At 40.9% G+C, this 25,508-nt stretch overlaps 1 protein-coding gene across 2 annotated transcripts in view; it reads right to left on the bottom strand.

Moving 5' to 3' along the window:
* The window catches only part of osbpl11 (oxysterol binding protein-like 11), a 133,865-nt gene that overhangs the window by 37,080 nt on the left and 71,277 nt on the right, over positions 1 to 25,508 (bottom strand). The window contains exons 7-9 of one of the 2 annotated variants that reach the window (XM_059966357.1): positions 17,820 to 17,965; positions 16,990 to 17,130; positions 5,349 to 5,492 (exon numbers count right to left, since the gene is read on the bottom strand). In XM_059966357.1, coding sequence (XP_059822340.1) covers positions 5,349 to 5,492; positions 16,990 to 17,130; positions 17,820 to 17,965 — 431 coding nt within the window. The remainder of the gene's footprint in view (positions 1 to 5,348; positions 5,493 to 16,989; positions 17,131 to 17,819; positions 17,966 to 25,508) is intronic. The other variant, XM_059966358.1, reaches the window with a different exon arrangement.

Here is a 25,508-nt window from a genome sequence, read left to right as displayed (position 1 = left end):
GCTTTATGGCTACTGTGGAGTACAAGACAAAATATTATTATAAACTACAATAATAAAATAATAAGTAGTGTAAAAGACAAATAGTGAGGTAGTGTTCATGTACTATTCAGAAATCTTAAGGCAGAGAATAAGCAGCTCCTAAAACGTGCATCCTCACACTCTTGTACCTTCTCCCCGATGGCAGTGGTAAAAAGGCATGTCTAGATTGACAAGGTCCTTAATGATGGATGTCACATTCTTGAGGGATCACCTTTTGAAGATGTTCTCTATTGTGGGGATGCCATCTCCAGAGGCTGCAGAAGTATTTCACCAGGATGTTTCCTACACTGCTAGATTGGAAAGAATTAACTATAAGGAGTAGTTGGACATACTTGTATTGTTTTCTCTGGAAAGCTGAGCTAGACAGGCGACCTGACAAAAGTATATAAGATTATGAGTGACGTAGGTAGAGTAGATAGTTTTTTCCCTAGGGTGGAAGTATCACATTCTAGAGAACTTTGGATTAAGGTGAGAAGGGAAAAGTTTAAAGGAGAAGAAGCTATTTTTTTGTACACAGGGAGAAGTGAGTGCCTGGACACTGTGAGGGGGAAATGGTAAGAACAGATGTTAAAATGAGAATCAGGTCAAATATCACCAGTTTTTGTTGTGAAATTTGTCATCTTTGCAGCAGTAGTACATTGTAATACATAATAGAAAAAAGGTGAATTACAGTAGATGATCTGTAAGTGAATCATTGAGAACAATGAGAACAAGACAAGACTTGGGTGACGGGGATCCTTAAATGATGTATGCCACCCTTCTGAGGCATTGCTCCTCAAAGATGTACGATACTACGGAGACTAGTGCCCATGACAGGGCTAAGTTTACGACACTCTGCTGCTTATTTTGATCCAGAGAAGTGCCCCCCCCATCCCCATACCAGATAATGGTGTAGCTAGTTAGAATGCTCTCCTTGGTACATCTATAGAAACTTGAGAGTGTCTTTGGTGACATACCAGATCTCCTCAAGCTCCTAATGAAATATAGCTGCTGTCATGCCAACATTTCAGAAGATTTAAGAACAGGCAGTAAATTTAGGGATACAGACTAGGTGCAAGGAGATGGGATTAGTTAGACTGGCACTGTGGTGACAGATACAGTGAGCCCAAGGGTCTGTTTCTATGCCGTACCTTTATAGATTTCCCCTCTCAAAGTTGGCCAACAGCAACTTGCACTTATTTACATCTAAGTCCCCAAGATACAGGTGCCATTCTGAATTACTTGGCACAATGAACACAATTTAATTTCCCTACTTGTGTGAATTTAAGATTAAAAGTATTGCTTTTTCTGTGCGAGTGAACAGAATACTATTTGTCTGAGGTAAGTAATAAAACCAATACAATCAACAGCTTTCTGAACTTGAAAGTCTAGTTGTCTGAGCCCAATTGAAAAGAAAGTGAAAATTTCAGTTTCAATTAAAAGGTTTGTCATTACCAAACCTGTTTATTTTTATTCACATATTCAGTTTAATTATGAACATAACAGATGAATTAACATCTTAAATTCAGCTAGTTTATGTACTTTTTCACACCCACAATTCTTAGATCTCAAGAATGGAATGTTGTTTATCACACATGCTTTTGTCCTCAAACAGAAGAAAGGTGTGCCTGATTAGCAATCACTCAAACCCAATCAATACTTTTTTTCTCCTTCCACTCTCCTCGTTCAGTACTCTACTCAATCTTTATTCAATTTGAACTATCAAATACAGCAGATTTGACTGGGTGGACTTCTTAGCCAACAGACCTATGATAATCAAGATCCTCCCGCACTATTATCCTCAACACACCTGCCCCCCCCCCCCCACCCCGGGCTGTGTGCTGAGCCCATTGTTCACACATGACTGCATGATTGAACACCGGAGTACAGTCGGCCCTCCTTATCCACGGCAGATTGGTTCTGGGACCCCTTGCGGATACCAAAATTCGTGGATGCTCAAGTCCCTTATTCAACCTGTCTCAAAGCGGTGGACATTAGGACCCAGCGCCAGAGCTCTGATGCGCAGTGTTTGGGCTCATGAAAATAATCACGATCGTGATTGAAAATGAAGTGGAAATAATAAAGCGATTGGAAAGAGGTGAAAAGCCGTCGGTCATTGGAAAAACGTTAGACTAGGTCAGTCAATGATCGGAACAATTTTAAAGGATAAAGTGAGAAAGGCTCTGCCCTGATGAAAGCTACAATTATTACTAAGCAACGCAGTGGTTTAATTATTAGGTTTTGGGGTTTTGATCCTCCACATCAAACTGGCACGGTGGAGAGTGCACTTTGGAGCGATCTGTCCCGAGTCCCGAGAACTTCCGTTCCCGAGCCCGGCGCCAAAACGTAAGTTCTTAAGTGTTTTATGTGCATAAAAAGGTCAAATATATACTATATACTAAGACAAACGTTTGACTAACTGACGCTAAATAATACCAGATGTACCTGTTTCGACTTACTTAGTAATAGAACTTCCGATTTTTTTCCAATTCCGATGCACAATAACCCACGTACATCCTCCCATATACTTTAAATCATCTCTAGATTACTTATAACACCTAATACAATGTAAATGTTATGTAAAATGGTTGTTATACTGCATTGTTTAGAGAATAATGACAAGAAAGAAGTCTGTACATGCTCGAACAACAAGTGCTGGAAGAGCACTTCCGGGTTTTTGCGATTCACGGTTGGTTGGAATTGCGCGTGTGGAATCCGCGGATAAGGAGGGCCGACTGTAATCGCATTGTCAAGTTCACCGATGACACTCCCTACAGAGAGGAGGTGGAAAAGCGAAGCCTGGCGTCAGGCAAATAACCTCTTCCTCATTGTCAACAAGATAAAGGAGATAGTCATCAACTTCATCAACAGCAGTGGAAACTGAGCTGTTTCAAAATCATGGGAGTGTACATCTCACAGAGACTCTCATGGTCCCAGAGCACATTCCATGCAAACCAGGAAAGCTCACCAATGCCTCTACTTTCTGAGGAGGCTGAAGGGAGCTGAAATATACTTGCCTCATTCTGCTGATGTGCAGTAGAGAGCACCCAAACATGCTGCATCACAGAAACTGCAAAGTGGCAGATAGGAAGGCTTTACATCAAGTAATCAAAACTGCCGAATCATCACCGGTACCAGTCTACCCACCATCAAGAACATATATATATGTGATATCCATCAGGGAGGAGATTACGTAGCATCCAAGCCAAGGCCATCAGATTTAAAATCAGTTACTTTCCCCAAGCAGTAAGAGTGATCAACACCTTCATGCACTAACCCACCCCACCATTTATATTTATTGAGTTTTTTTACTATTGTTTTTTATTTTACTGCAATTTTTTGTGCTGCATCAGATCCAGAGTAACAATTATTTCATTCCCCTTTACACTTGTGCACTTTAAATGACATTAAACAACTGTAAATTTGCATTTTCATATCTATAATCTGTTGCAATGAACATCTTATCACCTACCACTATTCTGAACTTAAAACCATAGAACGCCTTTTATCTCAGTATTTCCTTCATCCTACAACATTTGTTTTAAGCTTTGGCCCATCTACCCATTACTTAGCAACTCACACAAGCTCTCTTCCTTTGCTGCTGTGTAACAGTTTCTTCATATTGAGTGCCCTTTGGTTTAGAAAACAAATCTACATGTCAAGACAGTATTTAATGTAGAAGATTGAGAGGAGATTTGATAGAGGTATCCAAATAATGAGGGGTATCAAAAGGGTAAATGCAAGCAGGCTTTTTCCACTAAGGTTGGGTGAGACTATAACTAGAGGTCATGGGTTAAGGGTGAAATTCTTAAGGGAAACACAAGGGGAAACTTTTTCACTCAGAGGGTGAGGAGCATATGTAATGAGCTACCAGCGCAAGTGGTGGATGTGATTTTGATTTCAACGTTTAAGAGAAGCTTGTATAGGTACATGGATGGGAGGGTTAAGGAGGACTATGGTCCTGGTGCAGGTCGATGGGACTAGGCAATTTAAAAGTTTTGGCATAGACTGGATGGGCCAAAGGGCCAGTTTCTGTGCTGTACTTTTCTATGGCTCTGATCTTTCTATCTGGGCTGAGAATCATGTATGGAATTGGTGAGCGGATAGGGAAGGCCAGCCAAGGGAGAAGAAATACAGGTAAATAAGTTTGTGGGTAATGGGCAGATGGATCCTGATAGAGAATGAGTTTGGGTGATCAGTATAGGAGAGGTGGGGTTCAGGAAGGAAGAGTGGTAAGTGGTGTTAAAGACATACAGAGGGCCTGGGTGGACTGGTGAGACTGGGAAGGGACCACAGGGGGTGCAGGCTACCTAAACTGGAAAATCCAATGTTCCCACCATTACACTGTAAGCTACCTGAGTGGAACCCAGGAGGTGTTTTTCTTCTAGTTTGTGTTTGGCCTCATAGTGAGAGTGGAAGAGGGAGAGGACAGACAAAGTCATTGTTTAAATGGAAGAGGGGTTGAAATGACATGCAACTAAGTTCAAGATGGTCATAAAGGTCAAGGTGCCGGTGCTCGGCAGAATGGTTGTCTAGCCTACACTTTGTCTTGCTGGCATATTAAGGGCCACTTTGTCAGCACCAAATATGAGGGGGAGAGAGGGTTATGGGACAGGTGGCAGAAGGATGACAGGGGTGGGGGGGGGGGGGTGGACCTAGCCAGCCCTGAGTCACCACACAAGTTCATTTGTTTCCTAACAATTGATTTATCAATCTCTCTGGAGCTTCCTGCTCCCTCCCCTCTCCCTTCCCCTTTTTCCAAACACGCTTCCCCTCTCCCTGCCCCCTTCCCACACTCAATCCACAATGGAGACCCATATCAAAATCAGGTTTATAATCACACATGCCATAAAATTTGTTTTTTTTTGGCAGCAGCACAGTGCAATACATAAAATTACTACAGTATCGTGCAAAAGTCTTAGGCTCCCGAGCTATACACGTACCTAAGACTTTTGCAGTTTTGTATTATCCACTGAATTTCTTCCCCTTAGATTCATCTTCCCCTCTTTCAGCTGGTACCACCTGCAACTATTCCTCCCTTATCTGCTTCCACCTATCACCTTAATTTCACTCCTCCCTCTCACTTCTATAAAATTTACTCTCTTTCCTCTACAGGATCTTGACCCCAAAATATCAACCATCCCTTTGTGTCTACAGATGTTGCTAGAGCCATGGAGTTATTGCAGCAGTTTACTACTTGCTCCAGATTCAAACATCCGATGTCTTGTGACTATTGCTAAAAGCAAAATACACATAAAAAAACCTGAGCACTTAAAATGTTAGTAGTTATTATGCATAGCACACTGATCGATAACATACTATGTACTTACTCGTGTCAAATCCATACCAAGCTTCAGCTGAGACAACAGGTGTAATATCACGCTACGCTGTTCTTCAACCACTTCCAGATCATCTTCCTCCTCATCCTCAATAGAATCTTCTCTTTCATCATCTGGGTTTATTTCTTCAGGCTCCTATAGACAAAATTATGTTAATAAAAGTGAGGCACAGAACATTTTTTTTTAGTTGATTCTAAATTAAACATCGGGGTTAAGTATGAATTAACATGTGATGAAAGGAACCAGTATTTCAGCTTCTCTATCCTGAACTGCAGATCTTAGGAACTGGGACTATATATACCATAAATATTTTAAAAAATACAAATATCAGAATCAGGTTTAATATCACAAGCATATGTTTTTCCATTGTATTGCTCTTGATCTGAAACCTGGTACTTGCCTTTACACAAATAATGTCATTAGCCATCTTTAATTATACAAAATTAAAGAGTGGGTTTCGATAATCCACCAAAAAAGCTGCCATACATTCCCATGTACAGTACTGTGCAAAAGCACATGTACATAGCTAGGATGCTTAAGACTTGTGCACAGAACTGTAGTAATTTTATGTATTGCACTGTACTATACTACAACAACAAAAAATAAATCATGACATGTGTGCATGATGATAGACCTGATTCTGATATGGGCCTCTGTTGTGGACTGAGAGTGGGAAGGGGGCAGGGGGAGGGGAATTATGGTTGGGAAAAGAGAAAGGGAGAGGGGAGGGAGCGGGAAGTCAGAGAGACATTCTGTAATGATTGATAATTGTTTGGAATAAATTGAATTTGCCTGGTGTCTCAGGGCTGGGTGTGTCTGCTTCGATGCCACTGCCTCTCTGCCACCTGTCCCTCACCCCTCCTGCAGCATTCCATATAACCTTTGCTCGCAGATTTACAACTCACTCTCCACTCCAAATAGACAAATACTATACTATATAAAAGTATTATGCATCCCAGCTACATGTATGTGCCTAACATTTTTATACAGTACTGTAATAGGTATCCATAAATCTGCATTACCAGACTAAAGATGTTAGTGAACTCAAGTGAAAATCTTGGCACATTTAGGCAGATACTGGCTCACTCAACAGAGACCAGTTTTGACCTGGGGGATTTCCAATCAATTGTACTACAGCAATGAAAATCCCCCCAAGGTTACAATTCCTGAATCCAGTGTAACCACACACAGAAAATAGTGAAGTAAAATGGGAGATACCAAATCACTTGTAAAATGGACAAGAGAATTATTCAAAACACCCTTTGTATTGGCAGAAGAATCTAAACTATTTGACCTAAATAACTAATGAAAATAAAGTGAAAGATGAAACTTGAAGGAGAATTGAGATGTAATAACTGCAGTGCAGCCTCCATTCGTTGAATATAAGGAAGCTGATGTACATTTGTAGCTTGTGCATCGAGTTAAGGAACATTGAAAAGCACAAAGGATGTATCCTGAATTTGAACAGCATCGTTCACATCTTCAGTACACCCCACAATGCTCCACAACAACTAACTTTCTTAACATTTATGAACTTTTTCCTTAGCACAGTGTTTCCCCAACCCGCATTCCCAGACGCTTCGCTTCATGATATTGGTCCATGGTATAAAAAAGGTATGGAACTCCTGTCATATTAGATATGCGTTCACCCGGTGGCTATGAATTTAATTCAGGGGGTAGCAGTTTTTGTTTTAAACACTCAGAGCGTTTAAAAACTGAAACACACTTTCAAGGGGAAAGCGAAGGCTGGTACTCTTACTGAATGGTCAGCATTTATGTGAGCACATGAAAGACTATTGCCAATTGCTTGAAAATAGTATTGGAGTAATAAAATATTTGAAGGCCAACACTTCACAGTGAACTGAAGGGACCAATTTTCATACTGTGCGATGGCACATACGTATCTATTTTCACTCCTGGGTGGGAAAAAGAGCAACTTACGCAAACCACAATTGAGTTTCTTGACATGTTCACTTTCAGGTTCTTACACCAACTGGTTCACAACTGACACATAATTTTAAAATAAATTCATAGCTCTTCTCAATTATTTCTCCTGAAATTCTGTTCAATAAAATCAAATTGTAGAATGTTGGGAATAAAAATCCTTAGACTTCTTGTTAAATTAAATCTGAAATAAATTAATTATATTAGAAGCGAATAAGTAACCAAGGCTGAAAGGCAAACATTGCTTTGTGGAATGTAGCCACTAAATCCTGCGGAGTATTGGCAAGGGAATGTAACATGAAGTTGAAAATAAATAGGTACTGGTTTAGGTAATATTCCAACCCTTAATGGATGTTGACAAGCAGAAAAAAATGCAGAGGCAAGAAATCTGAAATAGAAAATAATGGAAGATTATTTCATATACTATAAGTTAAATTTGTACGAGCATACAACTAATTCTTAGCTTGTTAATTTTTACACATGCTCATATATCATGTGAAAGATGAAATATTGGTCAATCTGTCCCGTAATTCAGGGCAAGCTTAAACAACTTAAAGTGCACAACTCAAAAAGGTCTGCAGTGATAAAGCTGATGCGAAAGTAACGAAATGGAGTTATATGGACTTTGCCTTATGTATAGACAGCAACATTTAACATGTGTTTCACTGACATGTATTTGAAGAAATGTGCCAAATTCAAATTGTGCCACCCAACTAGAAGCAATCAAAGAAATAAGACACACGTAAATAATTTGCAAGTCTATTATTTGGGTGGTGGGATGGAGATACATCTCTACCAAAGAAGGTGCAAGACGTTCCTTCCCTGCAGGTCACCCTTGAGCAAGGTGCATACCTGTGTAGCCACCCCCCCACCCCCCCCGATCAGGATCACATGAAGCTACGTGAGCAGGTGATGGATTGTTGTACAACACAAGTCTTGGTAATGCGACAACTGACGCCAGGCAATCTCTGAAGAGTATTGATACTGGCTGGGGTGACCTGTCTTGAAAGACACTGCCCAAAAGGCAGCAATGGCAAACTACTTCTGTAGAAAAATTTGCCATGAACAATAATGGTCATGGGAAAACCATGATCACCCATGTCATATGACATGGTACATAATGATGATCATCGCTCACATGATGAAATTAAACAAGAACAATGCAATAAATCAAAATTAGATTGCTTTGTGGTCTTGAGTGGCATGGGTGGTTGGAGTTGAAACCTAAAGCGAAAATGCTACAATGAAAAATTTATTAGATAAGGGCAGTACCAAAATACTTCATTCTGATTCCTTAACATTTTCATAAAAATAAACATTACACACTCAGCTTAAAATGGATTTAAAGATTAAAAATTGTGATCTGGCTGCACCACAGAAATTGTGATGAAAAATATTTTTGTCAGAAAGTTTTAGTGAAACAATGAAAGCTTCTAAAATGGACTTGACAACACATGGGTTTGCAGGTTAGATTCCAAGAATGAAAGGCTTGACAGACAGACAGACATACTTTATTGATCCTGAGGGAAATTGGGTTTTGTTACAGCCGCACCAACCAAGAATAGTGTAGAAATATAGCAATATAAAACCATAAATAATTAATAATAATGTTAATCATGCCAAGTGGAAATAAGTCCAGGACCAGCCTATTGGCTCAGGGTGTCTGACACTCCGAGGGAGGAGCTGTAAAGTTTGATGGCCACAGGCAGGAATGACTTCCTATGACGCTCAGTGTTACATCTCGGTGGAATGAGTCTCTGGCTGAATGTACTCCTGTGCCTAACCAGTACATTATGGAGTGGATGGGAGTCATTGTCCAAGATGGCATGCAACTTGGACAGCATCCTCTTTTCAGACACCACCATCAGAGTCCAGTTCCACCCCCACATCATCACTGGCCTTACGAATGGGTTTGTTGATTCTGTTGGTGTCTGCTACCCTCAGTCTGCTGCCCCAGCACACAACAGCAAACATGATAGCACTGGCCACCACAGACTCATAGAACATCCTCAGCATCGTCCAGCAGATGATAAAGGACCTCAGTCTCCTCAGGAAATAGAGACAGCTCCGACCCTTCTTGTAGACAGCCTCAGTGTTCTTTGACCAGTCCAGTTTATTGTCAATTCATATCCCCAGGTATTTGTAATCCTCCACCATGTCCACACTGACCCCTTGGATGGAAACAGGGGTCACCGATGTCCTAGCCCTCCTCAGGTCCACCACCAGCTCCTTAGTCTTTTTCACATTAAGCTGCAGATGATTCTGCTCACACCATGTGATAAAGTTTCCCACCATAGCCCTGTACTCAGCCTCATCTCCCTTGCTGAGGCATCCAACTATGGCAGAGTCATCAGAAAACTTCTGAAGATGGCAAGACTCTGTGCAGTAGTTGAAATCCGAGGTGTAGGTGGTGAAGAGAAAAGGAGTCAGGACAGTCCCCTGTGGAGCCCCAGTGCTGCTGACCACTCTGTCTGACACACGGTGTTGCAAGCGCACGTACTGTGGTCTGCCAGTCAGGTAATCAATAATCCATGACACCAGGGAAGCATCCACCTGCATCACTGTCAGATTCTCACCCAGCAGAGCAAGACAGATGGTGTTGAATGCACTGGAAAAGTCAAAAAACATGACCCTCACAGTGCTCGCCGGCTTGTCCAGGTGGGCATAGATACCGTTCAGCAGGTAGACGATGGCATCCTCAACTCCTAGTCGAGGCTGATAGGCGAACTTGAGGGGGTCTAAGTGTAGCCTAACCATAGGCCGGAGCTGCTCTAGAACAAGTCTCTCCAGGGTCTTCATAATGTGGGAGGTCAATGCCACCGGTCTGTAGTCATTGGAGCCACTGGGGCACAGCATCTTCGGTACAGGAACGAAGCAGGACGTCTTCCACAGCACAGGAACCCTCTGGAGACTCAGGCTCAGGTTGAAGACATGGTGAAGTACTCCACATAGCTGGGGGGCACAGGCTTTGAGCACCCTGGGGCTAACACCATCCGGGCCTGCAGCCTTGCTTGGGTGGAGACGTTTCAGCTGTTTTCTCACCTGTTCAGCTGTGAAGCCCACCGTGGTGGTTTCAGGTGGGGGAGGGGTGTAGTCACGAGAGCAGGGTGGGGGGCTGTGAGGAGGGGTAGGAGGAGAGAGTGGAGTATGTGTTGGTTGGGGGCCGACAACAGATGAATCATGTGGGGGATGGGCAGGGGCCACAGTGTCAAATCTGTTGAAGAACAGGTTAAGTTTGTGAGGTCATGAGATACGTTTGGTGGTTCTGGGCCTCTATTCACCGGAATTCAGGAGAATGAGGTGTGACCTCATTTAAAAACCTATCAAATGTTGAAAGGCCTTGATAAAGTGGATGTGGAGAGTGAATCCATACCCTGTGGTGAGAGAGCCTAAGACCAGGGGACACAGCCTCAATATAGATGGATGTACTTTTAGAAGGAGATAAGGAGGAATTTCTTTAGCCAGAGAGTGGTGAATCTGTGGAATTCTTTGACACAGATGACTGAGAAGGCTAAGTCATGGGGTATAGTTAAGGAGGAGGTTGACAGATTCTTGATTAGACAGGGCATGAACGGATACAGGGAGAAGACAGAAGACTGGGGCTGAGAGGAAAATTGGGTCAATCATGATGAAATGGTGAAGCAGACTTGTTGGGCCAAATGGCCTAATTCTGCTCCATAACTCATGGTCTTATAATCGCAACAAAGACTATTCCAGATTAGTACAGGCTTGCATACAAAACCAAAGAAAATGGGTAAGGTTTAAAGAAAATTTCAAATCAAAGACAAAAACAAAAAAAAGAATCACGATCCACATTAAGCAGTTAACATATCTAGTTGACCGAAAACCTTATGGAAATTTTAAAAACGGTTAAAAATGCAGGGTCAGAACAATGATGAAGTAAATTGCATAGAATATCAAGTTGAACAGCCATGAACTTACAGATTACAAAGTAATTGCTCATTACAAATTACCTCAATGTAACACTTGATGACACTCTCTCCTTTGTATTATGAACCTTTTTAAATTTTAAAAAATATACTTTCCATCACTGATTACTGAAAATATTATGGTTTTAATATTAAGTTAACAAAATCATTGTGCAAAATAATTAAAAAGATTTTGAACAAAGGAATTTGAAAAGCAAAGAAAGATATTAGGAAGACTGAATTGAACTGGCCTCCAGTTCCTTTCAGCTGATCATGCTAGTTCTATTACAGCACTACTCAATGGCAATAATGGGATTATATTATAGAACTTCCAACAGTCAGCAGGATGTCCAAGTGCAAATTTGTAAACAGTTGCAGCAAAAATAAGGTTGTGAAAGTAGATGATTCTAAGTTTCCTCATATTGACTGGGACTCCCATACTGCAAAAGGACTGGATAGGATTGTCAAAGTACATAAATGTCACCAGGTACAACCGTAAGATTTGTTTTCTTGCAGGCACACACAGTAAATCCAAGAACCACATCAGAATCAGTGATAGACTGCACCCAAAAGGACCAACAAACAATGTGAAAAAGACAACAAACTGCAAAAACTGAAGAGAAAATAAAAATAAGAAATAAACAAGCAATAAATATTGAGAACATGAGACAAAGAGTCGGCAAGAGAAGTTACTCTGTTTGGTTCAAGAGTCCAATGGTTGAAGAGCAATAGCTATTCCTGAACTTGGTGGCATGGGTTCCCAAGGCTCCTGAATCTTCCCTCTGATGGCAACAGCAAGAAGAGAGCATGTCTAAGGTGATGGGGGTCCTTGATGATGGATGCTGTTTTCCTGCAGCAGCGCTCTGTGTAGATGCTCTGGTGCTCCCAGTGTGGCCTTTTATATATTGGTGAGACCTGACGCAGACTGGGAGACCATTTCGCTGAACACCTACGCTCGGTCCGCCAGAAAAAGCAGGATTCCCCAGTGGCCACGCATTTTAATTCCATGTCCCATTCCCATTCTGATATATCTATCCATGGCCTCCTCTACTGTCAAGATGAAGCCACACTCAGGTTGGAGGAACAACATCTTATATACCGGCTGGGTAGCCTCCAACCTGATGGCATGAACACTGACTTCTCTAACTTCCGTTAATGCCCCTCCTCCCCTTCTTAGCCCATCCCTCACATATTCAGTTGTTTGTTTTTTTCTCTCTCTCTCTGCCCATCACTCTGCCTGTTCTCCATCTCCCTCTGGTGCTGCACTCCCCCTTTCTTTCTCCCTAGGCTTCCCGTCCCATGATCCTTTCCCTTCTCCAGCTCTGTATCACTTTTGCCAATCACCTTTCCAGCTCTTAGCTTCATCCCAACCCCTCCGGTCTTCTATCATTTCACATTTCCACCTCCCCCTCCTACTTTCAAATCTCTTAGTATCTTTCCTTTCAGTATCTTTCCTGACGAAGGGTCTCGGCCCGAAATGTCGACAATGCTTCTCCCTATAGATGCTGCCTGGCCTGCTGTGTTCCACCAGCATTTTGTGGGTGTTGTTTGAATTTCCAGCATCTGCAGATTTCCTCGTGTTCCCTCCTACATTTACACAATAGTCCAGCGGTTGTGGAGCATACAGATCTTGGACCTCCAGAAAGTGTCCACAAATGGGTGATTGATAAGTTTATGGCCTAAGGTAGAAGGAGGTGAGTTATACAGCTCTCTTTACATGTACATGCAGTTCAACTCTTTGAGTGATTATGCAGAAAGTTTGAAATTAACAACTCAGCAGGGTGATTGATATGTTTGTGGCCTAAGGTAGAAGGAGATGAGTTATTAACTTCAAACTTTCTGCATAATCACTGTGTGCTTTCTTTGTAACTGCACTTATGTACTGAGCCCAGGACAGGTCCTCTGAAATGATAACACCAAGTAAGTTAAAGTCTGTCTACTTCTGCTCCCCGATGACAACTGGCTCATAGACCTCTGGTTTCCTCCTCCTGAAAATAATAATCAGCTGTTTGATTTTGTTAACACTGAGAGAGAGGCTGTTGCCGTGGCACCACTCAACCAGATTTTTATTCTCCCTCCTATATGCTGATTTATCATCACCTTTGATCCAGCCAATAACAGTGGTGTCATCAGCAAACTTAAATATGGCATTGGAGATGTGCTTAACTTCACAGTAATAAGTATAAAGAGAGAAGAGTGAGGGAGTTTGGCAAATATGCAAGAAAGTTTCCTTAATCAATACGTAGAGGTCCCAAGTAGAGAGGGCATGATGCTGTATCTCCTTTTAGTGAGCAAGATAGTGCAGGTGGCACAAGTAGGGGAACAATGGATCCAATTTCAAGATAATTATGCAGAAGGATAGGATTGGTCTCAGGTTAAGATTCTAAATTCAAGAAAGGCTAATTCTGATGACATCAGAAGAGATTTGGCAGGAGTAGTTTGTGATAGGTTGTTTTCTGGCAAAGGGATGTTGGTAAATGGGAGGCCATCAAAAGTGAAATATTGAAAGTACAGAGTTTATATGGGTTTTTTTTAGAAGCAGAAGGCCATCTTGCTGGTCACAAAACTCCAAACATAGTCTGTCCTATGCCTTAAAAAGCCTTAGAATTACATCCTTGCTTTCATATTCTAGTCCCCTCTAAAAGAATACTAATGCTGCCTTCCTCACTACCAACTCAAGCTGCAAGTTAACCTTTAGGGAAAGTTACATGAGGACTCCCAAGTCTCTTTGCACCACTGATTTCTCAATTTGCTTCCCATTCAGAAAACAGTCTACACCTTTATTCCTTCTACCAAGGTATATGACCATATGCTTCCCTACACTGTATTCCATCTGGCATTTTTTTCCCCCTGTAGGACCATGGGTTCCCATCTTGTTTAGCAGCTTCGCGTGTAATACCTTGTCAAAGGTCTTCTGAAAATGCAAGTATATGATATCTATAAGATCCATAATTTCTCAAAAATGGTGTCACAGGTAGATGGGGTTGTTAAGAGAACTCATTGCTTCTCCAAAATCTGAGTATTAAGTACAGATGAGAATATGTTATGTTGAAGCTGTATAACACTTTAGTAGATCCAAGCAGGCTTTTCCCTCTGAGGTTGGGTGGGACTACATCAAAGGTTAAAGGTGAAAGTAGAGCATTTAAGTGGAACCAGAGGGGAATATTCTTCACTCAGAGGGTGATGTGGCTATGGAACGAGCTGCCAGAGCAAATGACGAATGAAGGTTTGATTGTGACATTCAAGGGAAGATTGGATAGGTACTTGTATGAGAGGGGTATGGAGGGCTGTGGTCTCCATACTCCTCCCATACTATGCAGAATAACAATTCAGCATGGACTAGAAAGTCAAAGAGTTTGTTACTGTGCTATAGTGCTCTATGACACTGAAAGTGAGTCTTCTTCATGTATCTGCCTGTTAGTTCCTCAAAGAATTCCAACAGATTGGTTAGACAAATTTTTTCCTTAAGAAAACCATGCCGACTTTGGCCTATTTTATCATATGCCTCAAAGTATTCGAATACCTATCCTTATCAATGGATTCTAACATCTCGGCAATCACTACTGGAAGCCTAAGTGACCTATAATTTCCTGTGTTTTCCTTCTTCCCTTCACATTTGTGATTTTCCAGTTCACCAGAACTATTCCAGAATCTAGTGATTCTTGAAAGATCACTACTAATGCCTCCATAATCTCTTCAGCCACCCCTTTCAGAATCCTAGCGGTCCAGGTGACTTACTTACCTTCAGACATCAGATTCCCTCTGCTATCTTTAAGGAATTGTACATAACCATGTGGGTTTCCTCAGAATGCTCCAGTTTCCTCCCACATTCCAAAGACAGATGATTAGGTCTAGTGTGTTGTGGGCCTGCGCTGTAAGTTGGGCAACACCTGCAGGCTGCACAATCCTCACTGAGACACATTCCACTGTATCTTTCAATGTACATGTGACAAATGAAGCTAATACTTCTAATCTTTCTTTCTTCACAATGAAGACTAATCAAAGTTCTTATTCACTACATCTGCCATTTCTTTGTCCCCCCCCTTATTGCCTCTCCAGCATCATTTCCCGATGTCCACTCTTTTCTTTCTTTTACTCTTTATATGCCTGCAAAAAAACTTTTGGTATTCTCTTTTATATTATATTTCATCTTTTCTCTTATTTGAGTTTCCTTTTGTTGGCTTTTAAAACATTATCAATCCTCTAGTTTCTAATTTTTGCTATATTATATTCTCTCTCTTGCTTTTATGTTATCCTTGAGTTCACTTGTGAGCCATGTTTGCCTCGTTCTGTTTTAAGAATGCTTCTCCTTCTTTAGGATGAACTGATTCTACATCTTCCAAATGCTTCCAGAAACTCTTGACTTTAATGATCTTTTGTCATCCCTGCTAGTGTACCCTTCAAATCAATCTTGGCCATTTCCTCTCTCACGCTTCTGCAGTTACCTTTATTCAGCTGTGATAACGATACATCCAGTTTTGTTTCTCCATCTCAAATTGCAGGGTAAATTGTATCACATTATGATCATCATCTCCTAAGTTCTTTCATCTTCAATTCCCTAATCAAATCTGCATCACTGCACAACACTAAATCCAGAATTCCCTTTTCCCTAATGGGCTCAATCAGAAGTTGTTCTAAAAATCCATCTCATAGGCATTGTAAAAATTCCTTCTTTTGGGATTCAGTACCAATCTGAAGCCACCTCAACTCCTCTGTCCACTTGTCTATTCAATAGGATGTGTATTGTAAATACTCCCTTACAGAATACACAGATCACTGATATCAAAGAACTGAAATATAGAATAAAAATTCACTTCTACAAATTTTTTAGTGAAAACGAAAGTAAATAGTCGCAAAATACTGTGGCTTTGGATTACGGAAAATCACCATGCAACTACTGCCCCTCCCCCACTCCCCCCTAACACAGGGGTCACCTATCACATGTTGCATGAAATATATTACTCAAACTCTCAATTAACATGAACAAAATAAAATTAATATCTTAGTCAATAAGCTTACAGATATCAAAGAGCAAAAGTCACAACAATTCAGAACCCTTCATGAAGATTCCTCTTAATGCTGATTGACTGTTGAAATGAATGAACATAGAGCTGGTTAATAATTAAAAGGTTTAATTTTAAAAATTCACTAAATTTGTAATATGGTAATTCTCCAATATGTATCATGCAAATGAGAATCATCCCATAATAAATTGCAATAGTGCTTTTAACTTACAGATGCTGGGTTCAACACCTGTTTTTAAATAGGAAACGAGGGCAGGGACAGGGTCTTGCATAACCATTCCTGCACTTTTCATATACAGAACGAAATGTGTAACAACTTTGTTTATAATTTTGCAAGTTTGACAGATTTACAAAGGTCAATAACTACAATGCTGCATTTGCAAACAGCAGTTATGACCAAAGAATTAGCTTTTCCAAATTAGCAAAGTATCAATGATTAATTGACATTAGCATCCTGAAGTAAAGAAAGAAGGGGAAAGCTGGGAGAAGTAACTTTTTCAGTATTTCAAAGCTAAGAATACAAGACTTTGTAATGAAAACTGACTTCAACAATGTCATAGAAAGGAACATGAATGGCTTATTTGAAAAGTACAACAGGAAGGAAAGTTAGGGAACTGCAACAGCATATGGGTTACAATGATAAAGCAGTATACTATTTTAATAAGTTAGCTGGCACAACAGGAAACAGCTCAAGCAGCTCAAATAGATAGCCTGGCGATTCCTGAGAATACAGACCTTAGGAAAAGTGTAATGTAGTACCAGAGGGACAGTTACAGCTTTCTTATTGCCTAATGCATTCTCCTGTAACCCTGGCTCAGCAAGACTGAATTGGTCACTCCACTTCCCAAAATGATGAAAAAGTATGCAAGGGCATTTCTGTAAGGAGAGATTGGATTTCAAAATTTATAACTTTTACTGCATTCTCAATTCACATACAAATCTACTGTCCCATTTTGTCTTATGTAGTGTGAAACCGAAAGGAAAAATACATAAAAATAGCTTTTCCTTTACAGTATTCATGCTGTAAATAATTTGACAGAATTGATCGTTAAACATAGCTATAAAACACCTGAATTTTGTAGAAAATTAATAATATTTTAGATATAAGGGTAGACCGACATGCAATGTCTTATATTTCTATAATATTTCATAAAAACATATTTTAAATGTTAAGTATATGGTATTACATTAATACACAAAATTGTAGCTGACAAGAAAAAGCTTTTGGTAAGGATAAAATAAGCACTGAATCTTTAAGAATTTCAAGTCAGCCAAGTATTCCTTCAGGTTGTAGGTGACCTTACATTTTGTCCCCAGGGCAAAACAACAGAATCATCCTGAAATAAACCACACCCAAAAGCTATCCTACAACAGGAATGAATCAAAAACAAGATCAAAATCTAAACCATCAAACTATTTGCAAGGTAAATAATTGCCATATTTCTAATAATCGTTAAAGAACTTGATAGGAGCTTTTTGGGGGTAAATGTTGTTTATCTCAGTATATTAAGGTTAAAAAGGTTACGATGTTGAAAACTGTAGATTTACTTTTAAAAGTGCCTCACCCGTGTCATTTGGTAGTGTTCAGAAGCCGGCTGATCTTCACAAGCAGCTTTTGACCGAGCCTTCTCAGTTGACAACTGATGTTCATTTCCGTTCTTGAGGTTGTCTGTTAGTGATAATTTCGGCTCCAACCATTCAATTGTTGTTCCTGAAACAAGTGGTAAGCTAGCTTTGAATTTTTTCATAATCACAACCAAGAGAAAACTGCTAACCATTCAAACTAATCAGATTCCTTAGTCACCAAAAAAAAATCTACAAAAGGAAACCTATGAAAGAAATCTGAGGCAACGCCTACGATCGTCACCACAGGTAACAAAATACTGACTGGTGCATTCATTTTAATCTGCGTCTATCAAACCTACTGAAACTTGATAGCGCCAAGCACATCTTGAAAATCAACCAAGTTTGGAAGTACCGTGTGACAAATCAAATCGTTTAGGAACCAGTGCTACAAAAATCAATTTGTTATGTTGTGAACTACAATTATCAAAATGTAAAACAAAAAGCATAAAAATTGGAAGTTATAGTTATGGTCAGTGTTATTACCACATACAGCTAATCAATAATTAATATTTTTAGTCTCTGACAGCTGAGCATTACAATTTGTAACTCTGGCAAAACAGCTCAGTTAACATTTCATGGATCTCAGGTTGCTTCAGCTGTTATCGGAGTGGCATTGCTTCCTAATAAATTATTTAAAAATTATCAGTTTCAAAGATACATCAAAATCACAAGGTTTCAAAAGTTTTTTTTAAGTCTATAGTCAACGTAATGATTACAATAGTTCAAAAATATGATAGGCCTAAAAGAAGATCTTTACCTTTATATACACTGCTCTGCTCTACAGGTGTAGGGAGCAGCAGCAGATTATCTGTGCCTCAGAGTTCAGATACCCAAGCTTCTATAAAATTTGTCCTCTGCTTACATTTAGAGATTTTGAGAAGGGGTGGGAGATGTGGGTGGAAAAGGTAAATCTTCCTAGCATTCCCTTATCTAGGAATAATATCCCAGCTTAAGAACACAAAATGCAAAGCAATATCAAGTTCAGTTTATTGTCAGTCAAATGTATACCACCAAGCTAAACAACATTCCTCTGTACCAGGGTGCTCAACCCAGTGCATAAAACTCACACACATAACACACAAAATACTATTGCCCACTAGTAAATTAACAAATGACAAGGTACCTTTATGACACAAGTTAAAAAGTAAACAGTCTAAAGCTTACTGGTTCTTCATGCCTAATGAGACCTGGGTGGTGCTAAGGGCCTGGGGGAAGAAGCTGTTTCCCATCATAACAGTTCTTGTCCCAATGCTACAGTACGTCCGGCTGGTAGGGGATCAGAGACTGTTGGATGGATGGGAGAGATCATTAACAATGCTAAGAGCCATGCGTACTCAGTGCTCCTGATAAACATTTCAGATGAAAGGATGAAAGGGAAAAGAGATCCCGGTGATCCTTCTAGCAGTCCTTACACACCTCTGCAGGGACTTGTGGTTGATCCGGACACAATCAATGGTGCTCCTGTACGAATTGATTAGAACGTGGGGAGTGTGGGGGGGGGGGCGCGGTGGGAAGGCTCACTCGCCTCAATCTCCTCAGGAAACGAAGACTCTGCTGTATTTTCTTGACTAAAGAGCTGATGTTGAGGGACCTGGTGAGATCATCCTTTATGAGCACTCCCAGAAACTTGGTGCTCCTAACTCTCTCCACAGAGGAGCTGTGTATGTGCAGTGAGTAGTGGTAAGCCTGCACCTTCCTAAGGTCCTCAGTCATCTCTTTGGTCTTTTCCACATTGAGTTTCAAGTTGTTGTGCTACACCATTATGCCAGCCGCTCTAACTCTTCTCTGTTGCCATCTCGTCGTCATTGTTGATGAAGCCAGCAATTGTTGTAACATGACTCTGTCTGAACTGGTTCCAGCAGTGTGAACACTGAGCACACAGCCCTGGGGTACGCTAGTGCTCAGTAAGACAGAGCTAGAGATCAACAACAACCTTGTACCTCATCTATTTTGGCATCAGAATGTTCTACAGTTACACATCTCCAAAATCAATCCTGATTTTGTTTGCTGTCTGTATTGAGTTTCTCATTATGACCATGTAGGTAGCACCCTCCATAGCCCAACGATGTACTGATTCGTAGGTTACTGCAGATTACCTCTAATGCAGGCAGATGCAGGGCAACTAAGGAGAGTTAAAGGACTTGTGAGAGGATACATTTCAAAGAAAATATACAAAGGCTCCCAGAGCTAGCCTAGACTAGATGAACTGAATGGCTGCCTCCTGTGTTGTAAAGGACCAAGATACCGTGAAATAATTTCAAAGAGTCAAAGTACATATATAATCAAAGTATGTATGCCACATACAACCCTAAAATTTGTCTTCCCACAGACTGCTGTGAAACAAAGAAACACCATGGAACCCATTCAACAAAAACATCAAACACCCAACACATAAAATAAAAAAGCAAGTAGCATAAACTGCAAAAAACAGAGAATATAAAACATCAAACCACAAGAAATGTTCAGTTCAGTGCAGTTCAGCTCAAATTAGCGCTGTCATTTGTTGACTGCAGACTGCACAGCCAGTCTGTGTCAAAGTGACTCGAACAACTTTGCGCAAAATAGCAATAAAAAAGGATTAACCAGAAACAATATGAACTGCAGAGGCCAATACACAAACTATGTCAATTAAACCTTGCCCAAGACCCAGGCATTATCCTCCTGCAACACTGAACGAGAGGGAGACAGACACCAGTCAAATTTACTGCACCATTAACCAATATCTACTTTATATCCATTGATTCCCACAGCTCCTCCCACCATAACTCCTGCAATGATGCCATCTGTTTTTCTTAGTTTCTTCACATCCAATACATCTATTCTCAAGGTGTTAATTTACATACCTGAACTTCTGAAATACCCTTGTTTTCAAGAAATTTGGCTTTCCTTGCTCTGCAGTTAATCAAGCTGCACTCACTTGCATTTCCTTTATTACCTGGATGGCTACGCTCACCTTCCCCACGTCTCCTCACATGGAATACAACTGATTTTTGACTACAAGAGGTGGAAACCAGTGCTCCAGGAGCCAGCCCTCATCAGGGGATCAGAGGTGGTAAGGCTCGGCATTATCACTTCAGAGGATCTGACCTGGATCCAGCGCGCAAGTGCTTCATTAGAAGTTTGCAAAAAATCAGCATGTTATCTAAAATTTTGACAAACTTCTGCCGATGCATGTGGAGAATATACTGACCAGTTGCATCATGGGCTGGAAAAGTCTACAAAATGTAGTGGATACAGCCCAGTCCATCACAGATAAAACCCTGTGCACATCTACAAGGACCACCCACTATCGCACCACCCAGGACATGCTCTCTTCTCTTGGCTGCCATCAAGAAGGTAGTACAGGGGCATCAGGTCCCTCAAAACCAAGTTCAGGAACAATTAATACCCCTCCACTATCAGGCTCTTGAACCAGAGGGGATAACTTCACTAATCCCAACGCTGAACTGTTCCCGCAACCTATGGATTCATTTTCAAAGACTAACTCATATTCTCAATACTTGTTACTTTTTAAAATATTTCTTTTTGCATTTGCACAGTTTAACATCTTTTACACATTGGTTGTTTGTCCATCTTTTTGTCTGCAGTCTTCCGTTGATTCTCTGGTGTTTCTTTGCATTATCTGTGAATGCCCGGAAAAAGTGAATCTCAGGATTGTATATGGCGACATATGTACTTTGCTAATAAACTTACTTTGACCTTTGAATAACTCTGGCTATGTCTAATCTTGATCCTCACCTTAAACTCCACTAGCCTGAATTTCCATCATATCCTCCTTCACCATTTCTGCCAGCTCTAATTGGATTTCACACCCAGTCACTTTTTCCCCTTCCCCGCCTTTCTGCTTTTAGCAAGGACCACTCCCTGGTGCGGTCATCCCTCCCATCCACCCCATCCCTCCTGTAACTGTACAAAGGCAACACTTGTCCCTACACCTCTAACTAGGGACCCAAACAGCCCTTCCAGGTAAGGCAGAGATTCATATGCTCCTCCTCTAACTTCGCTTGTTGCATTGTGCTCTTAATATAGCATCCACTACATTGATGAGAGGAAGCATTGGCTAGACGACCATTTTGAGGAGCATCTGTTCTCTGTGTGCAAAAGACACTTGACCATCCGACTGCGTGTTGTTTCAACTCCCTGCTGTTTCCATATTGATGTGTCCGTCCTCAGCCTTCTCCACTGTCATTGTAAGGGTCAAATACAAACGCAACAGCTCATATTCTAAATGGATAGCCTGGAACCCAACAGCTGAGCTCCGAATTTTCTAATTTCAGGTAACTTGCACCCTTTGTGTTCCTTTCCCACTTCTATTAATTCACCTAGATTCTCTCTCCCTTTGGTCACCTTCTCCACTCCCTTCCCCACTCCACCCAGCATTCCACCCCCCCACCCCACAAATACATTCAACTCCTTAGATTTGTCATTTTCTCCCACCTGATTACATCTGTTCATCAACCATGCACCTATCTACCTCAGTTCCTTCTCTCTTGGACCTATCCCCTCCCAATCAAGTACCACTGGGCAATTATCCATCCCCAATCAGATTCCACATCATCTTCCAGCCTCTGGCTCAACCATTCCCCTCCCTCCCCTATCTAGCTTCATTTTTAAAAAATCATCTTTTTCCAACTATCACCCACCAGCATGACAAATTCCTGGCTATTTCTCTATTTCTTGTTCCTATTACCCTCTTCCCATCTGACCATCACCCTTGACATCACTTGGCCCAATCTATCACCATTCAATCTGTTTTAGTGTTCCCTGTCTCCCCCCCCCCCAATATAGTTATCTTCCACTGAAACTCAGTAGTCTTTGCCTCTGCAGATGCTGCTTGACCTGCTGAGTTCATCCAGCACTTTGCATTTGTTGCAATCTGGAGCAAAAAAAATGCAGTTTCACGTGTCTCTATTCCTCAATCTCTTTCCCCTTGTTATTGTTCATCCATACTGCCATTATCTCTAACTCATGAGCATTAATTTCACATACATGATTTGCTTTTGGAAGCCATTTACAAAAAAAAGGCTGCAAGCCTCACTCCCCGCACCAATTGCTTACTTCTGAGAATATGATCAAATTTATCAAACACCACTTTATCCTCAATACATCTGTATTTATGTTTATCTGCTCATGCATTTCCAACTGTTAAGTCTGTCCTGCATTGTTGTGTTTCTAAAAGTTATGTCACCATTGACATTAGATTGATTGGCCATTTGTTTTTCTCTCTCCTTTCATCCTAAAATAAAACAGACAATTCATACAGGAAAGGTGTATAAAGTTGAAAGAGTACAGAGAAAATTTACAATGATGTAGCGGGGACTGGAGGACATGAGTTTATAAGGAAAGATTGAATAGGTTACGACTTTATTTCTTGTAACGTAGAAGGCTGACAGGAGATTTGACAGAGTTATACAAGATTATGAGAGGTACAGAGGGCAAATGCAAGCCTAGGATAAGGCATCGGTCTAGTGATCTGAAGGTCACTGGTTCGAGCCTCAGCTGAGGCAGCGCGTTGTGTCCTTGAGCAAGGCACTTAACAACACATTGCTCTGCAATGACACTGGTGCCAAGTTGCTTGGGTCCTAGTGCCCTTCCCTTGGACAACATCAGTGGCATGGAGAGGTGAAGGCTTGCAGCTTGGGCAATTGCCAGTCTCCCATACAACCCTGCCCAGGCTTGCGCCCTGGAAACCTTCCAAGGCGCAAATCCATGGTCTCACGAGACTAACGGATGCTTATGAAAGGGGAAAGTTTAAGAGAACACGAAGGGTAACTTCACTCAAGAGCGCTGACGGGGTGTGGAACGAACTGCCAGCACAAGTGGAGCACACAGGCTTGACTTCAACATTTAAGAGCAGGTTGGTACATGGTTAGTAGGGATATGGAGGGCAATATAGTTCCAATGCAGGTCAATGGGAGTGGGCAGGTTAAATGACTCTGCACAGACTAGAAGGGCTAAAGGGTCTGTTTCTCTATTTAGTTCTTTGGCATTCCCCATATTCAACGAAGACTGGATGATGCACTGTGATATTCAGCCCTGCCTCCCTCAGTACCTTGTGATGCTTCTATTCATATTGGGCAACGTATCAATTTGCATTCAGTCAACATTCAAAGTACCTCTTTGTTCTTTTAAATATCTAATAATGCTGCTGTCTATTGTTCAATGACAAACGTAATATTTTTCTGTAGGATTGGAATATATTAGGTGTTAATGGGCATTTTTAAAATAGTGAAATAGTGAATAAATCCTCATGTACCTTTTCGGAGGGCCCTGCTTGTTCTTGTACACAAATCACTAAAAGTTAACTTGGAGGTACACCAAACAATTAAATAAAATGTCATGTTGACCTTTATTGCAAAACAATTTGAACGCAATTAAGATGGCCTGCAGTAATTAAACAGTGGTCAGTTGAAATGGCATCTAAAGTATTGGCCACATACTGTGTCCAAAGCAATGTCTCAATTACTTGCTCAATCTTTTCTGTACTTTTCATATTATATACATTTGATTTCTTTAAGCTTATAATAATCATAATTATAAATACTGAGAGAATTTAAGGAGACAAAAGGTTGGTTTGCTGGTGCAGCAGACTATCAAGAAGGCAAATGGAATGTTGACCTTCATTGCTAGAGGGATTGAATTTAAGAGCAGGGCGGTTATGCTGCAACTGTACAGGGTGCTGGTGAGGCTGCACCTAGAGTACTGCGTGCAGTTCTGGTCTCCTTACTTGAGGAAGGATAAACTGGCTTTGGAGGCAGTGCAAAGGAGGTTCACCAGGTTGATTCCAGAGATGAAGAGGCTAGATTATGAGGAGATATCTGGGACTATAGTTGTTGGAATTCAGAAGAATGAGAGATCTCATAGAAACATATAAAATTATGAAAGGGATAGATAAAATAGAGGCAGAAAAGTTGTTTCCACTGGTAGGTGAGACTAGAACTAGTGGACATAGCCTCAAGATTCGGGGCAGTAGACTTAGGACGGAGATGAAGAGGAACTGTTTTTCTCAGAGAATGGTGAATCCATGGAATTCTCTGCCTAATGAAGTAGTGGTATATAGTAAAAATACCAGTAAATATATTTAAGGTTGGATAGATTTTTGCATAGTATAGGAATTAAGGGTGATGGGGAAAAGGCAGGTAGGTGGCAATGAGCCCATGGTCAGATCAACCATGATCTTATTGAATGGCGGAGCAGATTCGATGGACCAGGTCGTTGATTCCTGCTTCTATTTCTTATGTTCTTATGGAATATTTAATTTCACTCTGATAAACAGAAAGATTTAACATCTCTTGCTGAACAAGGTCATTTCCCCAGTATTGCTCTGAAAAGTCTATGTTAAAATCCAGATTGTGCACTGGGGCTGAAATATGCTACCTTCAATTCAAGAGCTCTAGCATTTGAACCAAGCTGTCTTTATAGGCAAAGAGCAAATGCAGACTTCTAATGCTCTAAGAGGCACTGTTCCAAAGGGCACATTCCATGAATAGAGCAATGAGCCAGTCACTATCACCAGCTTACATCTTCTGAAGGGAGAAACATGCATATTCCCAAAGTGCAACAACACCATCAATAACCAGCTGCCCATGAAAAATTTGTTATTCAGTTTAAAAAGACCACTTCCACTA

The sequence above is a fragment of the Hypanus sabinus genome, chromosome 4, assembly GCF_030144855.1.
Source record: "Hypanus sabinus isolate sHypSab1 chromosome 4, sHypSab1.hap1, whole genome shotgun sequence".
NCBI classification, from domain to species: domain Eukaryota; kingdom Metazoa; phylum Chordata; class Chondrichthyes; order Myliobatiformes; family Dasyatidae; genus Hypanus; species Hypanus sabinus.
This window is presented reverse-complemented; position numbering and strand designations above follow the sequence as displayed.